We start from the raw sequence: 10980 nt of genomic DNA, 5'->3' as shown, positions 1-10980 counted from the left end.
TTGTTTATCCGTGTGTATATCAACCGCAAGGCGTATATCAGGAGCATACTTGTACTAACGTCGCGTAGACATGGCCGAACCTACAGCACCCGTACCGCCCGCCGCTGAGGAGGAGAAGGGCCCCTCTAAGCGTGCGCTCGAGAAAGCCGCGAAGAAAGCAGCAGCAAAGGCAAAAAAGGCCGAGCATGCTCTCCGACCCAAAGAGCAGGCGAAACCCACGACGAAGAGCGAACCGACGAGCATCTTCTCCGAAGGCTGGTTGAAGCGCATCTACGAAGAGAAACCGGTCCAAGAAGTCAGAACCCGATTCCCCCCCGAGCCAAATGGCTTCCTCCATATCGGACACGCCAAGGCCATCGCCGTCGACTTCGGCTTCGCAAAGCACCACAATGGCAAATGCAACCTACGCTACGATGACACCAACCCGGAGAAGGAGGACGAGATCTACTTCACTGCCATCTTGGATATCGTCAAATGGCTAGGCTTCGAGCCGTCGAATATCACATACAGTAGCGACAACTTCGACAAGCTGTACGAGCTCGCGGAGCAGCTTATCCAGAAGGACTGCGCCTATGTGTGCCACTGCTCACGTATGTTCAATCTTTTATTCACAACTACGTTGGGCTAACCATCATACAGGTGAGGAGATCAACAACCAGCGCGGAGGACCCGACAATCGAGGCAAGCGATATGGCTGCGCACACCGCGACCGACCGATCGAAGAGTCTATTACCGAGTTCCGAGCGATGCGCGATGGCAAATACCAGGCTGGAGAGGCTTTCCTGCGCATGAAGCAGAAGCTGACGGACCCAGACGAGGGCAACCCCCAGATGTGGGACCTACCCGCATACCGCGTTGTCAAGGAGAACCACCACCACCGAACTGGCGACAAGTGGAGAATCTACCCCACCTACGACTTTACACATTGCATTTGCGATGCTTTGGAGGGCATTACTCATTCGCTGTGTACGGTCGAGTTCCGTCAGTCGCGTGTCTCTTACGACTGGCTGCTGGAGCAGTTGGACATGAAAGTGCCCAAGTCGGAGGAGAAGGGTCCTATGCAAAGAGAGTACGTGACTACTCGTGTCTGAAAGTCATTCACACTAACCGGGCGCAGGTTCGGACGTCTCAGCGTCGGCGGCACGATTCTCTCGAAGCGACGCATCCTCCAACTCGTCGAAGGCACAACTGTCGAGAAGAAGAATGCAGATGGCACAGTGGAGACGCGGAAGATACCAGGCGTGGTACGAGGATGGGACGATCCCCGGTTGTTTACCATGGTCGCTTTACGCCGTCGCGGTATCCCAGCTAAAGCCATGCTCAACTTCGTCGACGAGCTCGGCGTCACGGATGCACTTTCCGAGATTGAGCCTCCACGTTTCGAATCTTCAATCCGAAAACACCTCGAGCGAACCGTACCGCGTCAGATGATGGTGCTAGACCCCATCAAGGTAGTCATCGAGGACTTTGCGACTGAGGACGAGCAAGAGATGACAGTGCCGTACGATCCAAAGGGCGCTATACCCGGTGAGCGAAAGGTCAAGATTGGCAGCGCCGTCTACATAGACCGCAGCGACTTCAGAGAGGAGGATAGCGCCGACTACTTCCGTCTGGCACCCAACAAGGCTGTTGGTCTATACAACGTCCCATTCGCTATCCGTGCGACATCCTTCTCAAAGGACGACAACGGTAACGTGACCGAAATCAAGGCCACCAAGGTCCCAGGCACTGAGAAGCCCAAAGCCTACATTCAGTGGGTCGATGTCGCAACAGCCGTTCCGGTCACAGCGCGTCTGTACAATTCCCTCTTCAAGACCGAGTCACCTAACACGTTGGACTGGAAGACAGGTGGCTGGGCTGACGACCTGAACCCCAACTCAGAGATCATTCACGGCAAGGCAGTCATCGAGCGGGGTATCAAAAACCTCATTAGCGAGACCTCCTTAGACTTGAGCGGCTCTTCGGATGCTCTTGTGCGCTTCCAGGCGCTGCGCACTGCTTATTTCTGCGTTGACATTGATTCCACTGAGGACAAGATTGTGCTCAACCAGATCGTCAGTCTGAGAGAGGACAAGGGAAAATAGATGTGCGAGGATCTCTGGGGTCGACTGTTGGCGTTGAAGGTGAAAAAATCCGGCGTGGGGCTGTAAAGGCGTTGTCGATGTAGTGTAGAGATATCCCCGAATTCTAAGGTTGGGTCGCACAAGCGCCGTTCATTGATTAGTACGGAAGAGAACCGGACATGACATTCGCATCGAGGTTGATGCAGTACTAGTTGTCTAGATCACTAATATGGTAGGTGAAATTGCTGACATAGCAGCACCATCGGTCTTGACGTGCGATATGCACAAGCGCGCACCCTCGATCGGGCGGATTACCACATCATGATCTCCCGCGTCCTCCATCCATGCGCGTCTCTGTACCGGAATACGAGTTCCAGCCCCAAAGGAAGCAATTCCAGCCGCACATCGGAGCTTTATACGCCGGCACATGCCCGAGGCTAAGGCCATACGAGGTGCAGGATGCATGTAACCGTTGTCCAATGGCCCACTGTCTCGCATATCAACCCCGCTGCCGTAATCAGCCCTGGCCTTAGATAATCGACCATGGGAGTATTCGTGGACTCACTTACTCTCAGACGAGCCAAGCTCTGAACATAGGCCGCTGTTTCGGCCGATGGGGCGACTCATGTTTCTGTGGGTAGCAGTTTGGTGCACGAAGGCCGAAGTATTACATTGCTGATATAGCAAGAACTATATGTGTAGAGCCGTAGCCTTCACGGCGAAACTCAAGAGATGGTTTTTAGCGCATTTCCAAGAACATCAAATTTCGGTTCTCAGTTTTCGCACACGACCCCGGCTCCGTTAAAAGACCAATCGACGAAGTCTGAGATGGCTACGCCTACAGAGCGCAAGTACGAGTTCTTCGTGACGACAGACGAGCCACATCAGCCAGATGGCGTACAACGGAACATGATCCGACGGTTGGTGATGCGCAACTACTTCGAGACGAAGATGGCCGAAACCCAGTCCAGCGTACCTGAACACAACTCCACTAGCACAGCCACGGCAAAAAAACAGCTGAAGAGCCGGTTCCGATTATCTGAACCGCAGAACGAGAAGAGGAAGAATGTGAGCAAGGTATCGGGAGATATATGCGAACAAAGTGATGAAAGAGGGAGAAGACCGCAAGTTTTGAGAACTAGGTCCGGCCCGATACCATCATCCTCATCCATCGAAGAAGGGAGCAGTACGAAAAACAGGTCCAATAGGAAGAGGACCAATATAAACAAGAGAAATACAAGTGAACCGACGGTAGAGAAGCCATCCCCAAAGATCGATCCAAGTGCTCATCGTATCGATCCGTTTGACGCTTTGCCAATACCTGGGACGCCACAGCTTGATGCGCTCTTCCGATTATGTACGTATGACACTCATCGTTGCTCCCCAACAATAGAATTACATCTTTGGAAGAGAGTCACACGGACTGACACTGACTACAGACCAAAGTGCACCCAAGGACAACCCAGTCGCCATCGACGTCAAGTACACATGGAGACCCTTCATTCTAAATGATGCTGGCTTGTTGCACGCAACCCTGGCAAGCTGGGCGTTTTATGGGGTACTCGTGAATGGATTTCGTGACCTACGGGTGTGTAATCTCAAACACAAAAGTGAAGCTATCAACATCGTTAAACGCAAACTTGCGATGTGCGGAGGAATCGTTAGTGATGAAGTAGTTGGCACAGTCTTGACACTGGCAAATCTTGAGGTACATCTCCGCCAAGTTTGGTATGAAAACACGTTCTGACTTTACAGAATCTTATTGGAGCATATGATGCGGCGCAACTTCACATTACTGCACTGAAAAGTATGGTGAATGCGCGAGGTGGACTAGCTGCTTTTGGGCACAACGATGGCTTGTTGCGTGGTATCATATGGTGAGCTCGGACAATGTCAGTTTCGATCGCTTGCTGATGCATTTGACCAGGATGGATTTCCATACTGCAGCAGCCTTTCGCATACCCCCGTCATTCCCGTATATATGCCTGGATCCAGATACTCCTCCTCTCCCCGGCGAGCTTATGGAAGAAGCAGCTTCCACGTCACCAACTTCTCTGCTTCAACTATCTTGCGCGGCTATTGACTGCTTCAACATCTTCTATCGACTTCATCGCCTCGCGCTGGCAACATCATCACACTGGCGTGGACACACTGCACGCCGGACGCTCAGCAATCTCCTCTACGAGATACAGTTCATCATTCTCTCAGTGCCGGATCACTCACACGATTTCCTGGATTGCGACTGGGGCATCCAACACGAATCGAGCGAGGATCATCAGCGTCGAAAAAACAGAGCAAATGCCGCAAGTGTGGTTGAAGCACTCCTCGCAGCAGCCCTCATCTTTGTGTACGCTGTTCTGCGGGCACTACCATTGCACACTAAGATTTTCGCCATCCTGCTGTCTCGACTGCGCATCGCTATAGATCGACCGAGGACATCAGTGGTAGAAGTATGGAAGCGAGAGGAGAATCTCAGCATGCTACTCTGGGTCCTCGTCACCGCGTGTTCTGTTGCGTCGGGCGCTGAACGAACGTGGTGGATCACGCGGCTATCAGAGCTTTGTGAAGAAATGGATATCATCAGTAGGCATCGTCTCGAGAACGAAATGCGGCATGTTGCGTGGACGGACCTATTCTTTGATGACAAGATGGATGGCATCTGGGCAGAAGTAATGCAGTTACGGGGACATGCGCTTTCCAGGGCGCCGCTAGCAGCCACATGGACTGATCCTGCCTTGCTCACTACACGGATATAGGATGATGATTTTAATTGGAGGCCTGGTGAGTGAATATAGAAGGATTTGAAGTTCCAAGTATTTTAGTGCATACGGACCAATCGCGGGTGACGCTAGTCCGCATCTAATCCATGTTCGTGAATGTTCCACCACACGTGCGTCGGGACCGCTAGCGCCGACGGCGGGCGCGATGGCAAAGGGACTCTGATAATCTTCGAGGACTGACGTTCGTCTGGACACGACAACCACAACCATGGCCCCGCTTGTCGACAACCCCCAGATCAAGCAGGCCAGCCTGCACAACCCGCTGCCGTTGCAGCTGCACACATACATTTGGCCTTTCTTAATAATATGGCCAGCCTTCTCTGCCATATACTTTTCGCCGCAGCGCTATGAGCAATATATCCAGTCCTCAGAATGGACCTTCGTTTGGGTTGCCAGCATCACCACCTTCCAGTCGCTGTTCTGGCTCATGACGCACTGGAATGTCAACCTCAAGAGCGCGTTTACGACAACTTCGGCCAGTGACGTGCGCTCTGCATCGCTTATCAAAGTCCAGCCGGTGAAGAATGCGGGTGCCGCTGAGATTGTGCCATTGGTGCGCGACAACGTTGGTGGAAAGCCGAACCTCTCGTTCCTCTTCCAGAAGCGACGTTTCCTCTACGACGCCGACAAGGGCTCCTTCGCCCCGCTCTCCTACCCCCTCGATGTCGAACCCAAGCCCCAACTCAAGACGTTCCAGCAGACCCAAGGTCTCACCTCGTCCGCAGAGATTGAGCGCATCGCACAACATTATGGCACCAACGAATTCGATATCCCCGTTCCGACTTTTACAGAGTTGTTCAAGGAACACGCTGTCGCGCCCTTCTTCGTTTTTCAGATCTTCTGTGTTGGGCTCTGGATGTTGGACGAATACTGGTATTACTCGCTGTTCACTCTGTTCATGCTGGTCGCTTTCGAGAGCACCGTTGTGTGGCAAAGACAAAGGACCCTGACCGAATTCCGTGGCATGAGCATCAAGCCATACGAAATTCTGGTATACAGGCAGAAGAAGTGGCAGGAGGTCATGAGCGACAAGCTGCTACCCGGCGACATCGTCAGCGCAGGCAGAACCAAGGAAGACTCAGGTGTAGCGTGCGACATGCTCCTCCTCGAGGGTTCCGCGATCGTCAACGAGGCTATGCTTTCGGGAGAGAGCACACCGGTGCTCAAGGAATCCGTACAACTGCGACCTGGCGATGCGCGCATCGAGCCTGAGGGCCTGGACAAGAACTCGTTCCTCTGGGGTGGCACCAAGGTGCTCCAGGTTTCACACGGAAGCGATGCTGAGGAAGATGGCGGCACCGTCTCTAGGCTTTCGTCTGGAGTTCCACCACCACCGGACAAGGGCGCTGTTGCTGTTGTTATCAAGACTGGTTTCGAGACCAACCAGGGCAGCCTCGTCAGGACCATGATCTTCGCTACTGAGCGCGTGTCCGCGAACAACGTAGAGGCCCTCTTCTTTATCCTCTTCCTTACCGTCTTCGCCGTCGCTGCCTCATGGTACGTCTGGAAGGAGGGTGTCAAACTGGACCGCCAGCGTAACAAGCTCCTCCTCGACTGCGTCCTCATCGTCACCAGTGTCGTCCCTCCCGAGCTTCCTATGGAGCTTAGTTTGGCTGTCAACACTTCTCTCGCTGCGCTGAGCAAGTACGCCATTTTCTGTACAGAGCCCTTCCGTATTCCCTTCGCTGGACAGGTGGATGTTGCCTGCTTCGATAAGACTGGTACATTGACTGGTGAAGATCTGGTCGTGGATGGTATTGCTGGGCTATCACTGGGTCAAGACAATGCTACAGTTGCCGCAGACGGTGCGCACACCGATCTTGCAAAGGTCACGGATGTTGGAACTGAGACAACACTGGTACTTGCTGCCGCTCACGCCTTGGTCAAACTCGATGACGGCGAGACTGTTGGAGAGCCTATGGAGAAGGCAACCCTTCAGTCTCTCGGCTGGAAGCTCGGAGCTAAAGACACGATTCAAGCTACCATGACTACCGCTAAATCCCAAGCTGAACTCGTACATATCCGTCGCCGCTTTCAATTCTCATCCGCTCTGAAACGCCAGAGCTCCGTCGCAACTGTCCTGGTCAACAATAACAAGACTGGTCGCAAGGTCAGGAGTACAATCGCTGCGGTGAAGGGTGCGCCTGAGACTATTCGCAAGATGTTGGTCAACACCCCACCCAACTACGAAGAGACTTTCAAGCACTTTACCCGTAACGGTGGCCGTGTACTCGCTCTCGCATACAAGTTCCTATCCGAAGAAGGAGAGTGGGGCCAGAACCGCATCAACGACCTCAAGCGTGAGCAAGTCGAGTCTGACTTGCACTTTGCCGGTTTCCTCGTCCTCCAGTGTCCTCTGAAGCCTGATGCTGTTGAAGCTGTCCGCTCTCTCAATGAGTCTAGCCATCGTGTCGTCATGATCACTGGCGACAACCCGTTGACTGCTGTCCATGTTGCTAAGCAAGTCGAAATCGTCGACCGCGACTGTTACATCCTTGATGCACCTGAGAACGACGAGACCGGCGAGAAACTCGTCTGGCGCAGCGTTGATGACAAGATTAGCATCCCTGTCGACCCTTCTAAGCCTCTGGACGCTGAGATCTTGAACACCAAAGATATTTGCCTTACTGGGTACGCCCTTTCGAAGTTCGCTGGTCAGCCTGGATGGAAGCAAATCCTGCGATACACCTGGGTCTACGCTCGTGTCTCGCCAAAGCAGAAGGAGGAAATTCTTCTCGGCCTCAAGGACTGCGGTTACACTACGCTCATGGCTGGTGATGGTACCAACGATGTTGGTGCGCTAAAGCAGGCTCATATTGGTGTCGCTCTACTCAACGGTACCCGCGAGGACCTCGACAAGATTGGCGAGCACTTCCGCAATACTCAGATGAAGAACGTTTACGAGAAGCAGTGCAACTTGATGCAACGCTTCAACCAGCCTCAGCCGCCTGTTCCGATCATGATCGCGCATCTGTACCCACCTGGTCCGACCAACCCTCACTACGAAAAGGCTATGGAGAACCAAGCGAAGAAGAAGGGTCTACTTCCGGCCGCCAATGGCGCCGCTAACGGATCGTCATCTACTGGTACTCTTGTTCAGCAGCAGCCCGGCCAAGTCCAGCCTCCTCAGGCTGCCGCAAACTTTGCTCAACAAATGCAGGAGAAGATGATGGCACAAGAGATGGAAGAGTTGGCCGGCGAGCCTCCGACGATCAAGCTTGGTGATGCGTCCGTCGCTGCGCCGTTCACCTCTAAACTTGCCAATGTCGTTGCTATCCCCAACATCATCCGTCAAGGTCGCTGCACACTCGTCGCTACGATCCAGATGTACAAGATTCTCGCACTGAACTGTTTGATCTCTGCCTACAGTTTGTCAGTCCTCTACCTGGACGGTATTAAGTTCGGTGATGGTCAAGTCACCATTTCCGGTATGATGATGAGTGTATGCTTTCTTTCCATCTCGCGCGCAAAGACCGTAGAGACTCTTTCGAAGGAACGTCCCCAGCACAATATCTTCAACACATACATCATCGGTTCCGTACTCGGACAGTTCGCTATCCACATCATCACCCTCATCTACGTCAGCCAATATGTCCAGCGCGTCGAGCCCAAGGACCCCAACCCGGATCTAGAGAAGGACTTCGAGCCATCTCTGCTCAACTCCGCAATCTACCTCTTGCAGCTTATCCAACAAATCTCCACTTTCGCCATCAACTACCAAGGCCGACCCTTCCGTGAGTCTATCCGCGAGAACAAGGGCATGTACTGGGGTCTCGTCTCCGTCTCTGGTGTTGCCTTCTCCTGCGCCACTGAGTTCATCCCCGAGCTCAATCAGAAACTCAAGCTTGTCCCCTTCACCACCGACTTCAAGGTTATGATCACTAGCATCATGGCTTTCGACTTCGTCGCTTGCTACATCATTGAGAAGGGCTTGAAGTTCTTCTTCTCTGATAACAAGCCCAAGGATATTGCGGTTAGGAGACCTGATCAGCTCCAGCAAGAAGAGAAGAGGAAGGCGAGGGCGGAGATTGAGGCGCAAAGGAAGAAGAACGAGGAGGCGGAGATGAAGGCTGCTGCTGCTGGGTTGGTTAAGCGGTAGATGGTGTTGTTGTTTTGGGATAGAGGATGCCTGTAGCATTTTGGTGGTGGAGTAATTTAGGACGATGAATTGATGGTTTCTCTGCTCATCTGCTGTTCGCGTTAATCATGTCGTGATGGTTCTTGACAGTTCGCGTTGTGATTATGTGTGCGGCCAGTCGTTAGTCTGATCTTATGGTACCGCTGACGCTCCTTTTAGCTCAGTCTTCTTACGAGCTCACGTGTCTGATGTCTTTGGAAACGCACATATGACCTGCATCGGGCTTCCGGCTTCTTTCCTCATGCACATCAATTATTCTTCAATTTCCGAATTGCACAATGGTTTTGGATGATGGCTGCGGCTCGCCTTCTTCCCTTCAAAATTTATACCCGTCGGTATATGTTTGCACTTCCACACCTCCACTACCTATCAGCTCCGAAATTTGGACGTATCCATCGCATGAGAAACCCCTTCTCCAAACTTTCCTCAAGTCAGAAATACACAACTATCGCTACATGGCTGGTGCCTCTGAGAAAGATGCTGGATGATCGCAAACGCCGAACGTCGATTGTCATGTTTGTCATTCGAAAAGAATGCACAAACCAAAACACACCCCAGGTGACATGTATATTCTTTTCTCCAGCACTTTTCCCTTGCTGGTGATTCCAACCTGTTCGTTGCAGTCTTCGAAACTCACAAACGGAGTCATTCTGTCTTCAATGTCTTAGATAGCGGTCTGGTTTTGATAATGATTTCAAAGAGAAGTGGGCCATGCGATCTCATTCAATTGCCAATGTTGAAGTCCGACATAAAAGTAGTGCGCTGTATACAAAACCCGCTACCTCACCACAGTCCTTCCTCAATCCAACATACTTCTAACGCCGCAAGTATCAGCCGTGCCAAATATAAGCAAATTTGTAACACCTCAGAATATTACGAAAGTCACTCAAGCCAGACACCAGGATGGCCACCAACCGCTGCCTACAAATTCTCACTGCCGCCGATAACATCACCGTGGCCGCATACCAAATCTTCTGCGAATGCCAAACCGACGAGAACATCAAGGTCAAAGACTGGGAGGAGCCTACTACTGGGCTAAATGATGAGGACAGGAAGAAGTTGGACGAGGTGGTTGGGAACTTGACACATGCGTGGGAGCGGAGCGCTCCGTGCGCGAATCTAGTGGCGTTGGTAAGGTGGCGGAGGGATGCTAGGGGTATTATGGGCTATCCATGAAGTGGAAGACAAACCCAGAAGAGTAATAAGCTAGAAATATGAACAAGGGTATATGAACGTCTCTTGTACCGGTATTCTATTTCATCAACACGCTTTGTTGCTGTGCTTGACCAAAACATTCATCCGTAGACTATATGTGTTCTCCCCCCTTTCTCTATACATTGTACCGAAGATACTAACTGTCCCCATCATGGTTGTCCCGAGAGGCATTGGCTGGTTGTTACATGTATTCCAGAATGGCAGATGCAGGATCTATGGGGCAGCTCAAGTCCATCTCGCCTCAAGAGCTTTTGCGAACAAAACCGTATATGACGGAGGACTCATCCTTGTAGTTTCCAAAAGGTCGGACTGTGATAGTTTGATCACGCGTATGAAAGTGAGGTCATACCTACCGCTTAGCCGCTTACAGTGTCTGACGAGGTTACCTAAAAGATCACCATGTCTCGTTTCTTCTTTTTAACCTGTATCTTCGACCCTACTCAGAAGAACTCCAAAACGTATCCCAAGAGCATGATTTCTGAAGATTCTGCTCTGTTAGAAATTGATCTGCATTTGGACATGTCTTTCCCGAAGTTTCGCTTCCAAAGAACAATGTCTATGTCTCCATGAGCGTTGATTGTCGGCATATGATATACTGATAGCGTGATTGTTACTGGAAGAGGGCTTGATTCCATGATACGCTGCCTTGCATCAATTCACAAGGTGGCCTTTGAGGTCCCGTGCGATATAAGAGCGAGTCGCAGCCTTCGTTCAAAAGCAGTTATTAGCACTTCAGACTCCCACCTCTTAGTGACGCAGTGGCAACATTGGCGAAGCCGTGGAA

The 10980-nt window shown here is 51.9% G+C and overlaps 4 protein-coding genes across 4 annotated transcripts; all 4 read left to right on the top strand.

The window, feature by feature from the left end:
* Positions 1 to 70: 70 nt before the first annotated feature.
* On the top strand, positions 71 to 2084 carry ALTATR162_LOCUS2960 (uncharacterized protein; the record flags this gene model as incomplete). The annotated part of the gene is made up of 3 exons (XM_043310566.1): positions 71 to 590; positions 640 to 1069; positions 1118 to 2084. 3 exons carry the CDS (start codon positions 71 to 73, stop codon positions 2082 to 2084), a joined length of 1917 nt encoding a protein of 638 aa, XP_043166501.1.
* An 807-nt stretch (positions 2085 to 2891) lies between these two features.
* ALTATR162_LOCUS2959 (uncharacterized protein) lies at positions 2892 to 4819 on the top strand (the record flags this gene model as incomplete). Its single annotated transcript, XM_043310565.1, has 4 exons — positions 2892 to 3420; positions 3503 to 3771; positions 3819 to 3940; positions 3991 to 4819. The coding sequence occupies 4 exons, from the start codon at positions 2892 to 2894 to the stop codon at positions 4817 to 4819; spliced, it is 1749 nt and encodes a 582-aa protein (XP_043166500.1).
* Positions 4820 to 5051: 232 nt separating this feature from the next.
* On the top strand, positions 5052 to 8942 carry ALTATR162_LOCUS2958 (uncharacterized protein; the record flags this gene model as incomplete). The annotated part of the gene is made up of 1 exon (XM_043310564.1): positions 5052 to 8942. One exon carries the CDS (start codon positions 5052 to 5054, stop codon positions 8940 to 8942), a length of 3891 nt encoding a protein of 1296 aa, XP_043166499.1.
* Positions 8943 to 9884: 942 nt separating this feature from the next.
* Positions 9885 to 10157, top strand: ALTATR162_LOCUS2957 (uncharacterized protein; the record flags this gene model as incomplete). The annotated part of the gene is made up of 1 exon (XM_043310563.1): positions 9885 to 10157. One exon carries the CDS (start codon positions 9885 to 9887, stop codon positions 10155 to 10157), a length of 273 nt encoding a protein of 90 aa, XP_043166498.1.
* Between the last annotated feature and the right edge of the window lie 823 nt (positions 10158 to 10980).

The sequence above is a fragment of the Alternaria atra genome (assembly GCF_907166805.1).
Source record: "Alternaria atra isolate CS162 genome assembly, contig: 22, whole genome shotgun sequence".
Classification (NCBI taxonomy): domain Eukaryota; kingdom Fungi; phylum Ascomycota; class Dothideomycetes; order Pleosporales; family Pleosporaceae; genus Alternaria; species Alternaria atra.
The sequence above is the reverse complement of the archived record's forward strand: the minus strand, read 5'-3'. Positions and strand labels throughout refer to the sequence as shown.